Genomic DNA, 24,056 nt, shown 5'->3' with positions numbered 1-24,056 from the left:
CAGAGAGAAGCTAAATAATTATGAATATTTGGATGAAATTTTAAAAAAATCAAGTTGAACAGCAGGGAAGAAAGTCTCACTGAGAGTTCATCTGATTGTGCATCCCATAGAATCTGAACTGTTTTAATATCTAAAAATAGACATAATTGTTCTAATTACACTTTTCCCTCTCTAATTCCTATCATGCCATAAATTACTCATCAAAGCTAAGTATAAACTATTTCCAAGTCTTTCACCCTGTGGTCTAGAACCTCAGCTGCTGGAAAGCTGTTTAGCTACAGTGATTTGCAGAATGCTGCATGGATACCCAACTGTTCAAGATTTGGCCTTTGAAATAGCATTCAGACACGATTCTGCTGCACAGAACACACAAATCTCCAAATTGTTATTTAAACCAGTAACTTTTTCAGACTGACTTACTCTTTAGAAGTTCTACCAACTTCTAAAAATGTCCCCTAAGGTTTTTTAATTACCCAACTTTATTTGTTCCTGTGTCTGATCAGCAGCATACAAGAATGTATTTGGTTTTTTTTATACGTTTTACCTTTCTTTTACTTCTCCTTAGCCACATTTACATTTCCATCTTGCACATATTTGTGATCAATATGTTAATATTTGTGGCTGGCAGCCTGGTACACACATGCTTTCCATGTTCAGTGCTGAGGCATACATAATGACCAAACTGCATGTTCAGCCTTTGCTTGGGGTTAGTTCTGAGTTGCAAGATTTCTCCTTCAGCTCTCTGCCATGCAGATCAGGATTTTTTTTTTTTATAACCTCTTGCTTTCCTCAGTTTCCACTTTGTAACTCACTTTCAACCACAAACATTTTCCATGTTTACAGAAATATGTATGCATATGTATATAGGTACAAAAGTATTTGTATGTATGCGCATATATACAAAAATATTTATGTGCGTTTAGTGGCTTTTTGTTCAGTTATTTGCTACCCTTAGAGTATATGATCATTGTACACACGTAATCAAAGGCGGGAAGTGTTTCTAGGCATCTGGATTAAGCCACTTGACTGGGGTTGCTGAGAGTTAAATACGGGTTAGCGGCAGAGGATACATTAATGTGCAGTCACACAAGAAGTTAGAGGGAACAACAGCAAAACAGAAGGCATGTTTCAAGACAGAAGATAAATTATTTTTTCACTGGAGAGTCCATTTGAGGTAATGGAGGGAGGGATTTCTTTTGTCAGTTTCCTGGCAGAGGACAATTTGTCATTTTCTTGTGGAGACCACGTTATTAAGTCTGTTAAGAAACGCTGCATGGGATCCAGAGGTTATAAAAAAGATGAGCGATGCTGTACCCACAGCCAGCTGCATTAGATGAAACGATTTTCTCTCCCAGTAATGCGGTGATGTTGCCAGGATGTCTTGTCATTGTCTTCTCTTACCAATGCCGGTTGCATCCAACTGTTGCTAACGTTCATGAGGATTTTCTAAGGTTGCTTACAGGCTGAAGCAGCTAGTGCTGTTTGCTGGACAGAAGAAGCTACTGTGATAGGATATTCTGATGCGCTTCCACCACCGTATAAGTAGTATATTTATTATCCTAGAAGTCTGTTCCTCTTTCCTCTTCCCTCTTTCCTCTTTCTTCTTTCCTTCTTCCTTTTTTTTTTTTTTTTTTTTTCCTTTTTCTTCTTTTTCTTCTTTTCCTTTTCCAGTTTGGGCAAAGGGTCTGCTAAAGTGAGCTAAATGGACCTGGGGAAGTTTAGTTAGCATTCCAGAGGCCAGTCCTGCTCAGACAGCAGAACTGCAGTGATGGGGATGAGTATTAAAGCGTTCAAACTGAAAACCATCAAGGAACTGTTTAGCCAATACCTGCAGCAAATTTGACATATTAAAGACTTTTCAGTGCCAGCTGATGAAATTATTTCCAGCTACTTCTTTTTCCACCACACAGAAAGCTTCTCCTCATTTAAGTGTCTGGCATGGCAGTTGTTGTGGAACTGCTGAAAACAATAAAACATGTTCCCACAAGGTGTGTGAGTTTACAACCGAAGAAGGGATAAAACAGATGCCAGGGATCTAAGATGCCCTGAAGTCTTAATTTTTGGCTTTTCAAAGGTAGAAAATAATTTTTCAGCTGTAAAAAGAGACACGAGGCTGTAGCTGTGTTCTGATTTATGGAACAGTTGGGTTGGAAGTCCTGTGGTTTATTTATAATACAATATATGGGTTCAGGAAACATAAGCAGAGGATAGGGAGGGGAGTTTGATCATCATTAATAAGCACAGATGTAGAAGGGGCATGATCTGATCGAAAACTATTTATCATATAATCTACTGCCATAAACCCAGTGAAGGCATGAAGGCCCTGAGAAAATTGGCTGTAGTGCATCTACAGGTCAGATGTGTTGAGCAGAGCTTCAGATGGCAACTAGCAGTGCCAAAGGAACAGCTCTAGTCACCTTAAGGAGATTCTTCAAAGTGCTCCAAGTTAAGTGCATGCGTTATTGTGTAGCTGTGCCTCAGTCATTTTTCTTCCTGATGAAAGACTCTATATAAGCATAAGTAGACAGCATAACTCACCCTAGTTTCTGAAAGGGAACTAAAAAAGTCCCCCAAAGACAATGGGACATGCTCTTATTGAGCCCTAATGTAAACTGTGATTAAAAAAAAAATCCAAAATAAGGGCTTTGCTTGGCAAAAAAAGCACCAGATTCTTGCTGTAAAACCTGGCAATACCATTAAGTTCAGATCAGTTGAAACAAATTTGCACGAAGAAACAGTGATACCCCTAAGGATTCTGCAAACCTTAACGTAAGAAAATTCCCATCTGGTGATCAGCTTATGAACCAAAGAAAGTGTAGAAATTTGCTGGCAAACTCTTCAAAACAATTCTGTGTATTGAAAAGACATTAGTGGAGAGGCTGTATTTTGCTTGATACTGTTCCTTTACATCTGGTATGAAATCTTGGTACCACTGAGTTCAGCATCAAAACCTGAATTAATTTTAGCGAGAAGATTTCACCTCAGATGAGGTTATATCTCACATAGAGTTTTGCACCTGGCTTTGTTCTGACATGTATTACTGTGAGCTGATTGTTCTGATGACAAATGTGCTAAAAGAGAACGAGCACTTCCTGCCCTGTGTCTGAATCCCGTTGTCTTGTGCCATGATCTCACAATGCAGGTGCATACTTTGAGACTGCACCGAATGCGTTCAAGCTGATGCAGGCATTTTCTACAGTAGAGAATGCTTCCTTGACATGCTGAGAAATGCAGTCTGTCATTTCAGCAGCCGTCTTCCTCAGGGGTTTGGCAAGAATCACAAGGTGCTTGAGCAAATCAGTTAGCTTGAGAACAGTCAGCTCTACTTGCCTTGACATTGAAGCCCAGCTTTCCAAATTTAGTGTTTTCCTAAATGAGAGTGTACAGAAATGCTCTCTGTTCTGTGAGTGAGCTCTGGGGCAGCCTGCCCTCTTCAGCTTTGTCTCAAGGTGTTGCGTGACACGTTAAAGCCAGCATGAATTATCCACCTTTCCACCAAATCTTGCAGCAAACCACTGCTGCATCTGATTAGACTTCAGATTCGCTTTTCAGCAGCAAGGAACGTACTTGTAACTTTTCCTTGTTTCTCTCCCATGGTGCTGCAGAAAAACCATAGGTTGCTGACTTTCAGAGAACAAGTAGAAGTCTCTTCTTTTTTCCTGTATGGGAGTGATTGTAATTTGAGAGAGATGATCCTATTCACTTCCTTTAAGGAGCAAAGAAGGATTCTTTGAAAAGAAATAAAAAGGCATGTTTTGCACAACAAAAAGTCAGCATAAATTGACATATTTTCCAGAAAGTCTCTCCATGTTAAGACAGATTGGTTTGCAGCATTTCAGGCAATTGTATCTCCCATTTTATTATGAAGAGACTGTTCACTATGTAGGAGACAGAAGAGCATCCAAAGGAAGCTTGTAGCAGTAGGCAGCAAAGAATTCAAGAGCAGGCAACAGATACCAAATTCAGCAATGTGCAAGGAATGTGCTTAAGTGTGTTTCCATTACTTTGTCGTGTCTTCAAGTGTTCTTGAAAATAGTGAGAATTAAGCACAGAATGGGATAGTGCTGCTGAGTGGAAGCTGAGGGCTCCAAATACACAGGCAGCATCTGTCCATCTTGACTCCTGTACTGTATGCTTACATCAGGGAGTCTTTGCAAGAGTGTAAGGGTTTGTGGAAGTGTTTGTCCAGGAGTTTATGGTTGCCTTAGGATGTCTGCAGGAAAACTACCTGGCAGATGCTTGGCTAGTTTGCATCTCAGCCAGAATTTTTAAAAAATTGTGAGTGGTAATAAATAATTCCACTGCTGCATAGGAAAGTTACATTTTGTTGATTTGTTTTGGTGAGAGGAGTTCCTGTTTGCTAAGGGTAAGAGTTTTGTTCCTCACACTTCGGGCAACATATAAATGTCACTGCAGTCAGAGCAGCTGTCCTGACTTTTGCACTAAGTCACCCTCTGGTTCTCTGAATGGGGAGAGCACCAGGAACACCTGAAGAGTCAGATAGGTGCAGATTCAGTCTCAGCCCATGAGTAGACTCACTCCTTTCTCAGCTACCACGTAAATAACAATGCCAAGATGCACTCAGAATATTCCAGTTGTGCCCTTAGTGAATTATTTACTGGGTAGTGTATGAAAAAGCACTGGAAAGCTGGCTACAGCTTGTGTTACTGCTTGGCAAACTTCTTAATCTGTATTTCCATTTCAATACATATCAACCGATTACATTTTTATGGAATTTCAAGTGCACTCCAAGTGAAGCCCTAGATGATGGGTGTGTTTGGAGGTCTCTGATGCAAGAATCTTTTCATGTAAATATTGAATGCTTTTCCAAATGGAGTAGTTCAGAGCCACCAAAACACACAGTGTTTACTGCTTACTTCTGCACTGAGGATTTACCGAGACATGGCAGGACTTGAATTCCCTCCATAAACCCAGTTCTGCTAGTTCTACACATTATTCTCCCTGTTGCCCATTTAGTCTGTTAGTTTGCTGGCAGTAGAGTACTTAGCAGCTGGTTTGTGGAAACGTCACTCAGGAGATTATATGATAAATAGGAGGTGGCCAGGTTTAGTGGCACTTTATTCTAGTCCAGTAGTTTTTAGCCTGACTTTGGAGAAGTCATCATGTGTTTTTTCTTAGGGACTGCAACAGGAGATCACTACAGTGTAGTAACTTATCACACATAAGCTTGAGTTAGGATGCTCTCCAGCTGTATTGATAATGTGTAAATAATAACCAGTGAGATGGATAATTATGGGGGACTTCACTCTGCAGCTCTGCTCAGTTGGCTCAGGGCTGATGGGGATGACTCCCTGTGCTATGATGGCAGCATGGCTGCTGCCCAGATGAAAACTGCAACCAAGATGTACAAAGGAGCTTAATTCAAGAGGACTCCAAAAGGTGTTTGGGGGGATTTATATCCCACGTGCTAAATACGGATTGGTGATGCTCCATGTAGGCCCCACAAAGGGTTTTGATTCACTTAATATACATTCTTCATTCCCAAACGGGATGTTTGACGATCGCATTCAGCTTCAGCTAGCCCTTGGGAGGGCTAAGCGGGGTTTCTCTGCATGAAAGCTGACAGGAGGTTGGGGTGGGTGCTTGATATGGGGAAGTGAGGAGGTTTTTGCTTACCTCAGCAAGGTAGGAGTCTCAAAACCTTTGTGATCTCTCATCTGTTGTACTCTTTTCCTCCTTCTGTGTGTTGCTGGTGAAAATTGTGTTTTGAGAGGTGGAAGCCGGCATCCTCTGATAAAATGGCAACTGTGTGCTCACAGGGATACTGGATAGCCATGACCCACTGACTCCCACCAAAGTCCAGCTTGTCTAGCAGAACTGGAATGGAAGCTGTCATGATCAGGTTCCATTAGTAAGCCACAATTATTCTTCATTTATACTGCTAAGTCCTGAGTCAGAACATGGTAGAAATGTGCTGTCGCTGATTGCATACTAGCTGACATTTCAAAAAAACAAGCCCTGAAACTGGACAGGCCATTTCAAATGTTACCAGATTTCCCTGAAATGCTGGAAATATGTCTTCAGAATTTATGTGATTTCCCCTTCAGCTCCTCTGTTTATTCCCCTAAGGGTCACGATTTTTGTTACTCTAGTCTTTCCTTCCCACTTTTGACATATACCAAGGGGAAAAATCCTTTTTTCTTTTTTAAATCATAGTAGTTTAGATGAAGCAACTGTTTCCATAGATAACATAATCTAAGAAGAGGATTACATTTTGCTGAATAGGAAGGGCAGAACATACAAAGAAAAGATACCTTATATGTCAGCAGGCAAATCTGAAATGGACTTAGAGTTACAGGGAGTACATAATTGAAGATTTTTCCTCTCTAGAAACATTTTAGTAAATCTCTGACATGACCTAATGTCTGTACTTGTCAGCTTTTAGTGTTGGATAAACACATGACTTCACCCAAAGTGGCAGTCAGGTAATTGGGCAGGCTCTGTTTTTTGTGCTGCTGGAGATGCTCAGCCCTTCTCAGTGTGGAGCTGTGTGAGTTTCTTGCATTTGGGACACTCCTCAGTGCAGCCTTGCAGATATACTCCAGCATGGTGCTGAAGTGCTGTGTGGTGCTAACTGTGTCCCTACCAGAACCGGGAATGATTCTGCCACAGACATAGCAGAGAGGTGTGGAGCAGGCCTGTGCTTGGCCCCTCCACTAGTGCACGGTGGGAGGTGGGGTGAGCAGGGCTAGCCGAATGGGTTCCCCCTTTCATCAGCCTTGTCGCTGGGGCTCTCCTGAGCAGTAGAAAGGAAGCCATGGCAGCTGCAAGCCCTGTCCTTGGGGGAGGTGCAGCAGAGGGAATGACTCTGGGTCTGCTGCCACAGAGACAAAGCAAGCACGCGTTCCTTTTGAGTGCAGTGTGTGGGATGAATCCTCTTGTTCACAGGCACATTTCTTCTGATGCGTCTCTGTCTGTCAGCACAACGCAGTTAAGCATCTCTGGTACAACCTTTCCCAATTGCATTTTGCTTTTAACTCCATTGTCTGATTTATTTCAGATAGTCATTTCTCAGCATGCTGCTTCAGTTTTTCTTTCTGTTGTAAGACTGTTTACACATCTCTGAGGATATATATTTTTGTTTTATGGTATTCTCTGCCCAGCCTTTTCTTCCTAGGATATTTTTTTTTTGTTTTAATAAAAAATAAATAGATCAGGAATGCTTAGGAAAGGCTCGATGGTCCTTTTGATCTGACACTTCACATATGGACATGTAATTGTTTATTAAAGATTTCTTGATGTCCCTTTCCATTTAAGCTATAAAAAGAGAATATTAAAATTAGTAAATACATATTCATGCAAATGCTGTGGGCCAAATGCTCAGACAGACCTGAGTGACTGCAGTGGGAAAGGAGAATTCGAACGGTAAGTTGCAGTGCTGTTGGCACACGTTGTAGGTATCTGTTCCATTTGTATAAATGGTATTTCTGAAGAGTCACTGGAGATACTCAGATCTGGTCACCTTGCTTGTTTTTTCAGATCCACCTCACCTCTTTCCAGCGTTCCACCCTCCTGTACCAATTGATGCGCGACATCATGAGGGACGCTACCATTATGAACCATCTCCCATTCCTCCTTTGCATGTGTGAGTATTCAGTATTGCCACCCCGCTTCAGCTTCCTGTGCTACCTTGAAGAATGGGCAAGTATATGAACCTTTGCCATGCTTAAAACTGCATCCGGAGCACTTTGCCAGTCTAGCTGAAGAGTGAGGTTTACTTTTAGAAGGTATCAAGGTTATCTGTTCATGAAGCAAAACCAGGCTTGTGCCTGAGGAATTCTTTTCCAATAGGTGGCTGACAAGTGTTACCTATATATTTTGCTGACATTTATTCTGAGTGCTGTCGTTCTATAAATACTAAATTAAAAAGTGCCAAACGCTGCGAAATACAGCCAGACCAAACATGTATTCTGTCTGAATTAGGCTTGGGACTCTTCATGCTAAAATTCCCTCTTGTGCCGAAGATTCTTTTCCCAGTGAATGCTATGAAACGTAATTAAATTTTTGGTAAATTTTCATAGTCCCTGTTGTGTGCGTGCACAGGCAATCAGTTGATTGATGAGATTGTCACCCAAACAAAATGGTAAATGTGATGGAGCACATGGTTTACACAAAGATAAAAGAAATGAATACCAGTGATAACATGCATTAGAAAAGGATGGTAGTGGTGAAATCCTTTAGAAATAGATATTACCTTATTCTATAAGAGGATACAAATATAAGCATTGTAGTATAAAACAGCTGTGTCCAAAAACTTGCAATATGCCATTAAAAAATGAAGCCAAAAAGCAGGGCTTAGTATTTCACTAAAAGGCTTGGTATATACATTTAATCATATCTACTAATCACCTCTCATACTGAGAAAATAAAAGAAGAAAAGCACAAGTAATACTTTGAAGAATAATGCGAGTTGTTTAGATGGCAGATTGCTTTGCTATGGCTATTAGTTACAGCTGTGTAATTACATATACGCAGAAGAAAAATGAAGTTGTTTTAAAACAAGTCCTCCTCTGTGAGCAGAATTAATTGATATTAACAATCCTAACTACATGCCCAAGTGCACACACAATATTTTACTAACAGTTTTTTTGGATCAGTCTTCTATTACTGAATTGTAATCTTAGAACAGATTTGCCTGGAGGTAAGTAATAAATCTGTGTTGCAGTCTTCTTGGGCATTAGTGGAAAAGTGGGTATTTATAGAAGGGGAGAGAGCAGAAACCTGTGATTTATTCCTTATTTCCTCTGATGCATCAGTATCTACCCCACAGTCAACCACGTAATAAATATATTTAAATACACATTTAAGTTTGCTGCTAAAAACCATTGTAAGCTGAAGATGGCAGGCTCGTACAGGGTCACTATGGTCATCCTCGATATTGCAGTGCAAATGAGTATTTTGACTAGATGTTTTTGGGCACTTTCCAAAGCAGAAAGAAAGTGTCTGGGAGCTCAGGAAATGGTCTTGCTTTTTCTGAAGCTGATAGGAAATTTGTCTTCAGTGAGAGCAAGCAGTTCCTGGGGTGCTGCAAACGAGTGTATCAGTTCCCTGGCTTGCCCAAACAAAGGCAGCAGGGTTGAGTGTGGTGAGCTGATGAACTAAACCCAAAGTGGATCCCTGATGTATTTTAACTTGAATTATCATAGGGACTTACTGCAAAATCTGGGCACCATCTGTGCGCTGTTGCTGAGGCTTCTGTATCCTGTGCTGTGTGGGGCTCTGGCCTGGCTGTGCTCACTGCACAGAGCCGCAGCTCTGTGGTGCAAAGTGTACAGGGTCTTTTGAGTGGGTACATCGCTGTGTCCCCTTTGGGCAATGAAGAAAATTTGGGGCTAGCATCCTATACTGACAGAGTGCCAGGATTCCTTAAGATGTTAAATATGGCCGCTAGTGACCTCCTTCCCCTCTGAAATCAGTGCTATCCTGAACACTGCCGGTCCTGCCTTAGAGCTGAGACTTTGCCAGGCCCTGCAGAGGCTTGTAAGGGGCAGGGAGATCTTGGCACATTGAGTTATGGCTGTAGGCAGTTGCTTTACACACTCTGATACCAATCCAAGCTTAAAGCTGAAAATCTCCTTGATATTGGCTATTTATTTTACTGTAAACTCCTGATAATTCCTCTAGTCATTTAGTTTGTATCACCATTGAAACGATGAGCCATAATAGATCTTGGAACCATTACATTTTGTACAATTAAAGGTAAATGGTCAGTTAGGCAGTTTAAAATAACTGTTGGACTCTAAGAGCTTCTTTGTAAGTAGGTTCATCATGCTTTTGCAGTTTCAGGAATAAATTTTAATTTTTGTGTATGGTAGACACCAACAGTTTTCTTGCAAGTTTTACAGACTCTCATGTAAGTATCACTCAGGAATGTTTGATCTGGGGCCTTCTGGAATGATTATTTGGACTGCTGTCTTAATACCATTAAAAAAAAAAGAAAAAAAGAAAAAGAAGTGGATATGAGAAGTTATTTGAGAATTTTGAGAGAAGATGGCTAGAACACCAGTCAGGATACAAGTATTTACCCACAGCTTTATCAATGACTTCATTGTATGAGTGGTTTTTCCCTGCAGCTTCATAGTACCTGTCAAATATGAAAAAAATAAGCATTAAAAAAAAGCAAAAAAATTGGCAATTATCCAGGTTCCTAGAAATGTGTTCCAGAACCTTGTCAAGCCTTAGTGGAATTAGTTAGTAGTAATACAAGTGCAGAAAAAATGTGGAGGAGGCTTTGTCTATCTGACACCTATAACAGTGCACTGCACAATATTTTGAACAGTGGCTACGTGAAAATACTAAAAAAAAAAAAAAAAAAAAAAAAGGAATTTTTAAGGTGCTACAGGGCTTTTATGTACTTCTAGCTCCAAAGACATACATGTATTTTTTTAATGTATACTTATATGTATTTATATGTATGATGCGTAGTTTAATTGCTGATGGGCAGAACTGTTGTATCCCAAATTTCACCCTGGAGCCAAATTTTATAACTGAGTTCTAAACCCCTGAAGTAGAGGTTTATGTTTGTGATAGAATTGCTGACAGATGCTTATGTATACTAGGACTAGCAGTCATTGCTGTAATTATGCTATCGTATCCTATCATTAAAGATTTCAATTGAAAGAGGTTTATAAATTGCTCTTCTTCTTAGATAAACCACCCCATATTAAGGCATCAACGATATGATGCAGAATTAAATTAAAATCTCATAAAATGAAATATGTTCTGTATTAGCTGTTTGACACTTAATTTGCCTCTGAATGAGTAGAGGAAATCACAAATTAACCTGCCTTTGTTTTTCCAACCATGGCTTATTAGGTGTTAGAACAACTGCAATTACAGCCCAATAATAAGCCCCAACCCTTATGAATATGTACTGAAATGTGTCACTTTGTGTTACCAAGACCTGTTTGTTAGCACTGCTTAGTTATTCTGGAATTTCCATAGTATATCTTCAGTTTATACTTCAGGGAAGATGTATGAAACTTCAATCGTTCTTGAGCGAGCAGCAACATATAAGCACTGTAACTGGAGACGGAGTGTGGGTTTTTTTTTTTTCTTGTTTTGTTTTGTGTTTTTTTGTTGTTGTTTTGTTTTGTTTTTTTTAAATTCAAGGCATGAATCTGAGTTTTCAAAATATTTCCAGTAAACTATAATTCAGTTTTACTACTTTTCACTGAACTAGCAAGTTAAATTACTTGTTAAATATCATATGATTAAAACATACTAGAAGAAGCATGTCTTTAATAAATCGTACTGCTTGTTTTGTTTTTCTTTGTTGTTGCTTTTGTCTAGCTCTTACCTAATTTTCAAAGTTGATTTCTGAAGCAAGGTAGTAAAGCAGAGACTAAAGCTAAACCATTTTTAGTCCTTGCCAATTTCTGGGCCATCCAGTAGAGAGTAACACCTTTTCTAGGCAGTGTCCACTGCTGCTGCTGAGAACATTTATTGAAGATTAATTAATACCTTAAGCATGTTGTTTTTTTTCTTGTATTCCTCAGGAACCATAATTTATAAATTTGCTTTTATCTAGCTTTACAGTGATCTGATGTCTTTGTTGGTATTGACATTTGTTGGGATGAGAGTTGCTTGCAGTGATCAGAGGAGGAATAACGGTATCTTGATTATTTTTTATGACAACGTAAATCTAAATAACTTCATAGTGCCAGTTTTTAAGATCTGACTAGCCAGAATGAGAGTTTTATTAATTAGAAAGAGAACGCTCCAAAGACAATTTTTAACTCATGGACTTAACTGCAGTGATTGAAGAAGTTACTGTCTGTGGTCATTCATTCTCACATCTTTAATGAGTTGCATTGACAAGTTGCTCCCGATTGCTTTATTACAGAACTGGGTTGGAGGCCTTTGAAGGTGACCTAAGCTAATACTTGCAGGCATTGTTCATGTGACTGTGAAGGGAATATGATCCTGCAGGGCTGAAGCAGGGGACAAGTGCAAGGTGGCAATGTATGGCTCCAGAGTGCTGGTCTGTGTGCAGTGTGTCTACTGGAATGTCCTAGGAGGCTAATACAGAGTTAAAGATTCAGGCTTGAACGTGTTACAGAATACGACTTGTGTTCCAAAATGTTCATCCATTTAGTCTTCATCTTTCTTTCTCTTTCCATTCCCATCTTCTGTTATCCCTGGACGGTGAGTAAGGGAGAGCTAGGAGGTAAACCCAAGTGAAAGCATGCTGATGTTAAGTTTGCACTTGCAAGGAGGAAGCTGCAAGTCAAAGCTGCTGTCTTGCAGCTTCCTTGTATCAACAGTGCTCCAGGCTCATATTTTCTAGTTGCTGATTGAGGCTTGTGGGGATCTGAGTTTGGCAGCCATAGGCTCTGAAATTATGCACATGCAGATAATTACCTAACACTAATCCCTCAAACAAATATTTTCAACTGCGTGAATGCACCAGTACTAAAGCAAAGCATGTGTTCTGTTTGCAGTCAGCTTTCAAGTTCATAAAAAGGGAGTTTGATTCTTGGCTATGTTATTTCATATCTAATTTATACAGACATCAGTTATGTAAGGGTGAAAAAGAAAGGAAAGACAGGCCTAGGTGCTCAGCTTTCATCACCCTCTGAGTTTGGACCATGGAATACAGTGGGAGATAGGCAAATATGAAAAGATTAAAGGGTTGGCCTTGCAAAATATCCTTAATTATGAGAGAAACTGCTTGCCATACAGTTGATAGAATGTTTAGGTTTTCCCAGCCCTATCATCGATTCCTTGAATTTTCCATTATATTTTCATTCCTAAGCTCATACTTCTTTTAAAAATGTTTGTGTTTTAACCTCTTAAATCTTTTGCCTGCTGCTTTACATCACTGTGTCTGTAAGCTGGAGGTTTGGCAAGGAGCTCCCCAGATTATCTGAGCATTCCTGGATCATTCTGCAGTGGGAAGGAGAGCCCCACCCAACGTGAAAAACTTCACTGCTTGGATGGTGGTTTAGCCAGGAGCCACAGAAGAAGAAAGGCTGTGAACTTGAAAATATAGCTATAGTTACAAGCCTTCCAAAATCACCTGTGAAAATATTTTCTGTAAGCAGGGAGAAATTCTGTGTTGAATGGGAAGCACCCCAAGAAGCCTGCCCCAGAAATGGGGAAGGTGCAGCAGCAATAGAAGCAGCTGCAAATAGCCAGGGGCATTTTTATAGTGAGTATCTGAGAAGTAAGCACTGTGGTTCAGTGACTTGTTAAGGTTATTTGGTGTTAGTTTCATGCCATGAGTATGCAACTTGTAGGCTCTGCAGGCAGTGTATATGCCTCTTGGTGACAGAGTGCTGTGCAGATGGGAATTTACAGAAGTGAAATAGCAAGGTTGGATGCCCACACATAACCTTCAGTTGAGAGTTTTTTTTCAGTGCCAGACCTTTCACAAGTTAAGGAGAAGGGGGCTTGAGTCTAAGCCAGAACTGTGATTTCTCATGCAGGGTATAGGATTGCCTTATTTAAAACAGTGAATCAGTGTTTTGTTCAGCTGTTGCTACTTTTTAAGTAATATTTACCATAAGACTTGCAGATCATGAATTCTCCTTTGCAAGCATGTTTTCAGAGCGACTTCAGAAACAGATCGCGTTTTTAGAAAGTGCCTGAAACTGGGAAAAGTTGAAAACAAATTATTCTGTACTTCATGGCATGTATTGAACTTCAGGATTCCTGTCCTAAAGGATAGGTGCTTCAGCTACATTTGTGATACTGAGAGACAACTGAAAGAAAAAATGCGCATGCAGTGAAATAGGGATGTATTTTTGAATGTAGCTGTTTTACATAAATTCTGTTACACTGCTGCTACTCCTTTAAAAATCTAAAATTTCTGCAAACTCAGTTGGACTCTTTTATGTTTTTGCACATTTTCTTTCTTCCTACTAGAAAAAGAGACAGTATCGAGAAAAGAGTATCTTATATAAAAAGTCTTTTATGTTGGCAAATAAATTCTAGATCAAATAAGGATTCGCTACTAAAAAATATCTCTATTTTTAGTGAGCTCGTAACATGAAAGTCAACAGAATTGCCTCTAACTGCACCAGATTAAATTTGATTGACACCATTCATCTGTTTCTGTTGTGGATAATACTTTATGACATAATCATTTTCTCTGGAGTAGGTAACTGTAATACCAACGAACTACAGATTTTTAAAGGAGAAATGGTAGCAGCAGGTAAATATTATGTTAACAGAGGGTCTTTGTTCTTATACAGTGAGCTTGTTTTTGGCATGGTTGAAGCACGAAAGCATCAAGCAATTGAAATAAGAGAACTTTGTTCTGTTAAAAATTGTTTTGTAGAAACTTTCCCCCAGTTTTCTATTCCTCTTTTATGATAAGAAAAAAGCAAACTCAGGTCTCATCTTTCTCTTTCTCTGTGTTTTTCTCCTGCTGTCATTGCAAGCTTCCGGTGGCTGTCTGGTCGTGACGGCAGCCATAGAAAGCAATGTGCATAAGATGGGATTTACATTGCATTCCATCCTGCCCCACAGAGGACCAGAGATACTAGAGAAGTAGTAGTCCCCAGCCTTTTTAAGGAAGCCATGCTTTTGCCAGCAGGCTGCTAACATGGTCACCATTCACCATACAGTCCTTGGTAGCAGCGACTTGCAGGACATCTCATAGGTGTGATGCAAAGGGGAAAGAGAAAGGAAGGCCTTTGGTGATCGTTGTGTGAAGTCCACTTGTGAGGCAGGTTGGCACAAATTCATCTGGTAAGACCTAAATCCAACAAAAGGGATTCTTAAAAGTGATATACATGGATTATGGTGCTAAAGAGCAACAGCTTCTAGCTTTATCAGCATTGAGGTATTATTATTAAACAGCACTGCCACTTAGCTGATTTACTCCATCTGGGCTTGTAACATTACTTAGACAAATTCCTGTCTGCCAGTGAGAAGAGGTTCCCTAAGGCAAACTTTCAAGCTAGCCTAAGTTAAGATCTGATGGAAGCAAAGTGAATGGCTGAAAAAGTCTTGCCCCAGGACACCACCGCCTGTGTAACATTTTACTTCAGGCTGAGGAGTAAGTAGGCGTGCCTTGGAGCTTCTAGGATTCTCCCTGTATGCAGCTGTAAGTACAAGTATTGTTTGTGTGCATACTTATGCACCCTTTTTATATAAGAAGATGGATATTTGCTTGAATGTATCACAGACTTAACCTGAGTTAATTTCAGTTTTTTCATTAAAACTTATAGAAGGATCTACACAATCTGAGGAAGATGGAAAATTAGAGGGAAAACTTTAGCAAAACAAGTAGGAAAAATATTCATGCACAAAAAACATGGAGAACATATACATTGGTTGGTCATTAATTTAATGTTTAACTAAAAATACACAGAGTAGCCGCACTGCTAGTTTTGCTTCTTAAAATTTCTATTATCTCAATTCTATTATCTGCTGCAAAGTATGCAAGCTCTAAATATAGTGCACATTCAGAGGCTCTGAGCCTGTGGTTTCTTGGACAAAATTCCTGTGTTCTTTGTGTTGTAGTCAGCAGTATTAGTCGAGTGAGCAGATATTGACTGTGGTATTCATGTGCAGTGAACCAGAAGCAAGCCAACTCTATAGAGGCTGCTGTCAAACTTGTTGCAGTGGCCTGTGAGGTACTGGACTGTGACAGACTCCTTTTTTTTCAGTACAATTCTTCCACTCATGTTAAATCTTGGTTCAAAGAGAACTGAAAAGTTACAGTCTTAGCATTCTTTCTTTCTTTCTTTTGCTTTCTTTTTTAAGTGTAGTGGTGAGATTTCTGTGTTGTGAATTAGAAGTCCCTAAAGTGGGGGCAGGCATTGGAAGAAATGTGAGCAATGAGTACATCTGCAGTGTAAAACACAGAGTATCTTCATCATACTCTCACACAATCTTTCCCTGACTTAGACCCTGTCCTCCTCCAACAAAGGCATTACTTCCTGTAATGTTAGAATATGGATTGAATTTATTTCTATTTTTTTCCAAAAGGAGGACAAAACAGAAGGTAAATACCACCTTGTTTCTGGTTTTACCACACTTCACTCTATTCAGTATATTATTTATATGTATGGATATGTCTAAATTGGTTTGCATATTTGCAACAGAAAGCAGACTACTGAGCTTCCCTTGGATGTGCTTCTGAGATGTAGGACACTAACTAGCTGCCCCTTGACTGTTCTCTCTTATGTAAAGCAGAAAAAAAAAAAAAATCCACCTAAAGGATTGGACACAGTGAGTGTTTTATATGTGTACCTCAGGGTGAACTGGGTCCACATCCACAACTGATTTTATCAATTAACAGAGGAAGTGATTTTTGATAACAGAGTAATGTTATACAGGTTGATTTTTGCTCTTAGGATGGTTTACATGACCAAAGGACTTGGGGCCTTCTTTTAGAAGATGCTTTTCATGGAAGCTGAGCTCTGTGAACTTGCCTTGTTTTTAAGACAAGGCAAAAAGATATTGCTTAGTCTCTTCCAGCATTGAATCTGTAGATCCGATCTTGCAATAGGTTACAATTGCATTTGTAGTTAATTTTGTAGGTGTGTTAGTAAGTTTCTGGAGACCTCGCAAAGGTTGGACACAGAGGCAAAACATCCTGAAAAAATGTGCCAGGAATACATTCCTTCTGAAGGAACAAACCGAACTGTCTGCTCAAAAATATTATTTATTAGATGCTGTGACCATTGGTGTTAAGTTTATCAACAGAAATTTAGGGGTATTTCATGAGGGAAATTTTCTGAACAGATCAGATTAAAGTGGCTATTTCTTTAAAGATAAATATCTTTCTGTCTTGTATCTGTTGAAATTCAGCCTAGATTTATCATGGCTTTTTCTCTGGCCTGTGTAAGAAACGATTGATAGTCTCGTCCAGTTTATAGAGGCCGCCAACACAAATAGCCCAATTTAACAACACAGACAGATTTGGCAGGAAGGGCAGGAGCTGAATGACCAGAGGCAATCAGGTGTTCTCTTCTTCACTGTGGAAGATCACTATCAGTGTACATCATCTAGACAGTACCAAGAACACTTGCATAGCTAGCCTCTCTCTTGGCTTGCTGTACTCCTTCCAAGGACACCAGACTTTTCTAGGAACTATATTTCTACTCCTGTGATTAGACTGAATTTCGAAGATGCAGAGATGGCAAATGTGTAGGTTACCCTTGCTGATGTAGTTTGTGCCCTGAGTTGGTGAGTTTGTTCCTTTTGGAGTTTTCATCTGCATCTATAGATAGCTATCTAAGAAACTAAATAGGTTGCTCCAAAAGTAATGCCTCCTATTTATTTGCATGGAAACTAGAACAGATAGAGAGAGCATGCTAACACCATTTGATTGAGCAAATTCTTAACTACAAAACTGCTTTTCAATGTAATCCCCACCATTAGTAATGCATTTTCACCAGTGATGAACAAGAGCCTGCATACAGCACTGCTAAAAAACTGCACCAGAGGAAGTGATCCACTGTCAGTGCCGCCACTGGTGGAACACACCACCTTATGGTTGTTAAAAGTTACTTTGCCTGAGAACTACTGTGTGAAGTCTGTATTTTGCTTCTTCTGATGACCATAGCATTCCAACCATTATATATGCAACATTTATGAGAACTGAATTGCAGTGCAGATTGTGTGACATCACAATGGCTTTAAGTGCCTGCAAGTTCAAATAAGGAAACAGACCTGTGTGAGAGGAAACTTCCTAACCTGACCGGAGAGCTGTGTTTTCACACTCTGGTGTGGTTGCACCTCAGCCAGCCCCCACACCTGGACTTTTGATACTAGCAAAGAAAATACAGGAAATGGCTCCTAGCAGAATCTATTTCTTCTCCCTCTGAACTTCGACTTTGCAGCATTCACCTTTGCTATGCATTGTGCATCATCCAGCTGTGAACCCTGCTGCCCTGGTGGATGTTTACACTAATCTTTTGCTTGCATGGTATTTGCAGTGGTGCTCAGAGAGAGAGTTTGAATAACTGATGAGCTGCTCACACAGAGCTGAGAAGCAGCTGTGTTTTCAGAGGATGACTCCTTGATTTGCATTCTTAGGTACAGCTTATACGTGTACCATACACCTGGTACTGCCACTGAGGTGCAATAATGAGGACAACTCTCAAAATTATTTCTTTCCTGCAAAGTAAGTGTCATGGGTTGGTCTGGAGTGCTTTTAGGCATTTCTGAAAGTACCCTGTGTATCTCATATGGACAGTAATTTCTATAAATCTGTATAATTGCAAGTAGTACTGGTTAGGAAAGAAATTCCAGCTGATATCTTCTGTGTTCGGTAATAGGTACTAGTCCTTGTGAACAGTAACTGTAGTAACTTTACTATCATTAGTGCAGAGGTGAAAAAGAAACTCAGCCATACCTCAACAGAAATGATTCATGTTGAACCTTCAGATCATTGTTTCTGAGAGGACTGTAGTATTTAAAGTTAAAATTTTAGTCACATGTTCCCTTCACAACCAAATTTACGTAGCAAGTGCAATGTAAAAGACGTTGAGTCACTGAATTTGTCTTTTATTATTGCCAACTTGCTGTTGCCTTAGCAGTTAAGATCTTATTTTAGCATATATGATTAGAATTGAAAAAAAAGCTTTCTCCCTTTCTCTTTCTCCAAATGTCTTTTTTCCAGTATTGTGGACATGACATATAATAGATTCATGAAACAAAAGCAGATGGTTTTGGTTTGCTTTGTTTTTGAATTTAGGAAAAGAACACTTCTTGGCATCACAAAACTGAAGGGAGTATTCACTTGAGGTAACATGAGAGGCTTTTCAGGTATTTCACCAGGTGGAAGAATGCCTCCTTTGCTACTGCCGTAGCGGAAGGAGTTAAGGGAAGAAAATAAACTCAAATTTGCTGAAACAGTAGTAAGCGTGACATTCTCAAGTGCTGGGCAGAGAGAGTTTATAAAAATGATCAGTGAAGGAATTAAATGAGGAGAGAGGTACTTATGGTAGGTAAGTACTATATAAACATAGATCTCTAAAAATTTCAATACATTAAATTATGGGAGTAATAACCTATTAGCTGAAATAACTATTTTTAAGAGAACAGAGTATTTGTGAAATTCAAATATCAGTATCATCACTAGCGCTGGTGAGGCTGACACCAGATTCAGCCTCTTCTTTCTGGTCAGGTAATCCCCTGGTGCACACAGCCATCTGTCAGAGGGGATCCTAAGGAGCCATGGGGTTTTTCCTCTGTGGGTATTGGTGCATATTAGCAGGAATGCTGTTTGCATGCAGGCTGCATTGTGTTCTGATCTGTGAACAGAAGTAAGATAAATCAAGAGGAATTGTCGAAACTGGTTCAGTTCTCTTCTTATCTCTGTACCATTTGGATCATTATCTTCTTTTCCCAGTCATGTATATACATACGTATGTGTGCATTCTCTTTTGTACATTACTACGTCAAGGATTTTTTTTTAAAGAACTTCAGGCATTTTCGGAGTGTTTTTGAACAAGTGCACCATTCACCTGTGTATTTGCTTGGATAGAGGTCTTTGCTGATGAGTTATTTGTTGTATGCACCCACTGAAGTTTTAGTGTACTCAAGCATTAGAAAAGCCACTATTCGAGCGTCTTTGTTTTCTTTGTTGAGCTGTTTATTTTGCTTTCTTCCCACACAGTTCCCTGGCCTTGCTCTGACAACTGCTTTTCTGCATGAATTACATTCCTCGGGGCCACAAGTCTCCTAATTCTTCCAGTCGATTTGATTCCTGCCTGTGTGATTAGTCCTGTGCTCCAAAACACAGTTGGTCTTTGCCATGCAGACTACTTGCTAAGTGCTTTTAACATGAAGACCAAACTACATTTTTTAACCTCATTAGTGTGTAGGGCACTGCTTCATTCTGGCTTAATAACATGGCCACTATTGAATCATCACTTGCTCTAAAACAGGTTATAAAAAGGTTACCTAAGTTGTCTGGTTTTCTTTTCGTATGACTGTGTTTTTGCTGGGTAACAGTCATTCTCTTTCAGCACATGTCCAGTGTTAGCATATAAGGCTGTCTTGGAAAGGAATCCCATCAGTTCTCTTCAGTTAGATTTGTGATGCTGAGAAATTTTTGTATTTGAACATTCAAAAAGATTCTTGGCATCTATTTGGAAACAGTGGATGTATGTAATGCAACCTGTAGAAAATGTGATGTGAGGAGTAAAGAGCTTTTGGAGCTCCTTAATTAAATTCTTCTATTTGTTTCAGCTTTAGGGTTACAAAGATCTCATCTTCACCAGTTTAAATATGGACTTCTCACTGTAACGCTGGATTTACAGCAAGGCAGCTGCAGTGTGTATTGGTTTGCTTTGTCTCTATTTGTCAATTTTTGTCTGAATATGTTGACACTGAAATTTAGATTTCAGTTGCAATGCCTGTAAACTTGAATGGAAAAAATATTCCGAGACTGTTAAATGCTGTAAATGCACTTTAAAAAAGAAGTTTCCTAAGAAGGCAGCCTCATCAGGAGAAGTAGGGAAAGAAAGGAGGTACTGGGTAACGTGCCACTTGTGATGGTGCATTTGTGCAGTTGCATAGCACAGCAACTCAGAGGGTGAGACTTCATGATTAATGGTGTTTATTCTTGACAGAAGCCTCCTTTATTTATCTGCAATACAGTTTAGTGATTTTATCAGTCAGCTGAATGAAAAATATTCAGTCATACCAATATTGCAGTGTAAATTGAGTAGAGTCACTTTTTATTATATCTTTCAGCCTTATCATCTGCACAGTAATTTTCTAGCAGAGGTTTGATATAGAAAGGCTGGATTTAGCTGTACTTGACACAAAGCCTCTTCAATTTCCCCTAAAAGTTCAGGCTACTCTTAGAAATGCGTATAAATATATATAAAACGCTCTTATCCAAGCAATTTCAGGATTTGAAAGAATGAAGATAAAATGCACAAACCTGGATGTGAGAAATGTTGTTAATATGAAAACATCTAATAGCTCTGAAGCCACTGGTGAAATGCTCTGTAGTGTTTAAGCTTGTGGCTTAGTGCAGTTCTTTTTGCATGGCTACGTAGTCAGACTTCCTTCTAATCAATCATCATCCAACTCCAATCAGCATACAGGCAGAGCCTATCGTTCATCCCGGGTGTAATTTCGGAGTTGAAGACTATAATGGCCACATACAGCACATTAGTCACCGCGATAACAGCTAGTGGCACTCCCAAGGAAGGGGGAGGATAGGGGAGAAGGGGAATAAAATTCTTCACATCCTCACAGTGCATTAGTGAAATAGGAGCAAATGTTAAACAAATGTTTATTCAATTAGCTGACGTAACAGCATTAAGTGCTAGAAAGCTTCTGACACTCCTTTGACCTGCTGCTTTGCAGGAGGAGAGGAAGGGGAAAGGGAAGGAAGAAAGGGGTAGCAGCAGCGCAGACAGAATTTATATGTGCCCACACATTCGTATGATGGTGCATGTGTGGTTTAAACACTTCAAGTGTGGCTGGCCATGACTGTAACCAAGAGGAGGCTAAAATTTGAATAGCAAATGAGACCACCTCTGGAACATCAAAGAAGAATTGCAGAGCATGGAGGTTTGCTATAGGAATGCAGTTGGTAATTTCACTGTCCAATGTGTTATTACTAACAACAGGTTATTAATATGTTGTAGACATTTTAGATTTTGCTGCTTCATTTCCACATATCTTAAAGAGGAAGTGGTATATGGAGGACCATGGCAGTCTCTGGTCTCATGTGTAGCAGGATATTTTCTGAGTTTATTTGAATAACATTTACTTTGAATACAAATCTGTTTTATATTTGCAGTCAAGGGTTGTGCATCAAATACAGCATTGTTACATAATTCATGATAAGGTAGTGACCGCAAAGTCAGAAGAGTTGGAATCGGGTAAAGACCAGAAGGAAGAATTTACCAACACTGAGTTTTGGCTGTGCTAGATGTAGGATCTTACTCTATGTATAGTTCGCAGAAGTCAGTGTGCACTGAGTGAGGAAAGACAATTCCTTGGTAAGGCTCAAGCAGAAACAAGCAAAGGAAATTCTAGATGGCCAGATCTGGCTAGTATTACTTTTATTTGCTGTTTCCCTTGTTGTTACATCAAGCATCCCAGTGCAGGGTCAGCTTTACTGAGTGAGTGTTGTGCAAAAACAGTGAACTCTACAAGGAAGAATTCACACTTAAACCCTTTTGACAACTGGACTCTGGTGATTCATGCTCTGATGACCATAGGTGTTACCTGACCCAGCTGTTTTTCTCACCTGTTCACTGAGGTTGGCCATCGTCCCTCCACAAGGCCAAGATGAGTGCTTTTGCTCCATTCACAATCTGGTGGATTTGGTTTGTCTCACTGAGATGCAGTTCCACTGCAGGGTATAGCAGCAGGTGTTCTGTAGGAGCAGTGATTGCTTTAAGGGGTCACTGGCTTGGTAGTTGGGGGTGGTAAAAAATGTGCACAGCTGCCACAAAATACACAAAAGGATGTCTGCCTAGAAGTAATGTGATGTTCGGGGAGAGTAGTTACATTAATTGTATGTTTGTGTGTTTGCACCCTGTGTTTGTACGAGCAAGGAGAATGCCAAGGAAATCCACTTCATCCCGATTTCTTTGCTTCAGTTCTGAGAAGGAAAGGGCTGTCAAGCTAGGATAATCTGTTTGCCAGCTGAGGCAAATGGAAAGCCAACTGCAGGGAGCTTCAGAGGTGTGCCAGGTTGTAGGTGACAGAGATTGTTGGTGGAATGGAAGGAACAGAAAAAGGGAAGGCAGGTTGTTAGAATGAGATTATCATTATGTGAGGGTGAAAATGTGAAGCCTGAGCTTGGCTTGGAGAAGTAATGAGAGGCAGAACGAGGTTCTGTGCGCATTTTGGAAAAAAAATCAAAACAGTATCTTTGTACACATTTAAAAAACACATGAAAAGACTTCAAGCCAGCACTTGTGCAATGAAGAAATGAATACATCTAGTGGCATCAGAAGTACCAGTTACTTTCTGTACTCAGTGTAGTTGTTACTTTGGGATGAAGGCCATCAGTTACAGCTGACCTTATGTAAAAAAAAAAAAAGTTAAATAATCCAATGAAAATTCACTGGCTTTTTTTTGTTGTTGTTGTTGCTGTTTTTTACAGTGTAAACACATCTTGAGTGAGAACACAAATTGTTAGTTGGGTTATTTATGAAGTATTGCAGGTAGGAGAGGAAGCATGTAAAGAGCCGGATCTGCATTCAGGCAGTCTGTCAATTGTAAAAAAGGAATGAATGCAATCACTATGGATTTGGTGTGTTGATTAATGTAGCCAATTTTTAACTGTAGCTACATAATGTTAGCACTTCCCATAAAAGGAACGGGAAACCAGAGTCATATGCTTTTGCTGTGGGTCACCAGATAGTTGTTCAGTGTGATTTCCAGCACCATAAACATCTCTTGTACAGTCTCTTTTATCTTTTTATGTACAACTATGCCTTCTAATTTTATGAAGCTATTTGTATATTCTACATATTTGTATTGCAGAACTGCACTGAACATTTTGTGAGATCTTGCCCTTGCTTCAGTGAGAAAATATTCGTAGCATATTATTGATTGGTCTGACCTAGTAGATACTAAGTACTCTCTAAGCACTTTACCACAGTTTTACATCAGGGGAAACATCTGAAGACATAGTCAACAAACTTGTCAAAGGTGACAGAGCAGATAAGTGATGGAACCCAGGACAGGGCCTGTATACCTTAAGTCTTGATCTATCTGCTTTTGTATGCAAGCTATGTAGGCACTAACCCTTTCATGATTTATAGTGTATGTACCTACTGAATACAGGGTTTCTGCCATGTGTGATTCCGTGACTTACTTCCTCATACTGACTGTAGTGCTAGCATGAATCTTGGAGTGAAAGAATCTAAATATTGACCAAGTGTTGGAACACAGAAAGGAATTCCAACATTCTTTCTCACTTCAGGATTTACCATGTTGTCAATTTTCCCTCTTCTTCCTTTCCGCCATTAACAAAATGCGCTGAACTGTGCTTAATTTTGGTATCATTTGGAGCTCTATCACATGAAGAACACTGACATTTCTGTTTGTTCAATTAACTGTAATTCTACAAGCATTCTAAATCATTTGCT

General features: G+C 39.6%; 1 protein-coding gene across 6 annotated transcripts in view; it reads left to right on the top strand.

The window, feature by feature from the left end:
• GLI3 (GLI family zinc finger 3) overlaps window positions 1–24,056 on the top strand; it is a 211,790-nt gene that overhangs the window by 105,600 nt on the left and 82,134 nt on the right. For all 6 annotated transcript variants that reach the window (NM_001271903.3, XM_015281558.4, NM_001398311.1 and 3 more), the window contains one exon: window positions 7,501–7,606. In NM_001271903.3, coding sequence (NP_001258832.2) covers window positions 7,501–7,606 — 106 coding nt within the window. The remainder of the gene's footprint in view (window positions 1–7,500; window positions 7,607–24,056) is intronic.

Source organism: Gallus gallus, chromosome 2 (assembly GCF_016699485.2).
Source record: "Gallus gallus isolate bGalGal1 chromosome 2, bGalGal1.mat.broiler.GRCg7b, whole genome shotgun sequence".
Lineage (NCBI taxonomy): Eukaryota > Metazoa > Chordata > Aves > Galliformes > Phasianidae > Gallus > Gallus gallus.
The sequence above is the reverse complement of the archived record's forward strand: the minus strand, read 5'-3'. Positions and strand labels throughout refer to the sequence as shown.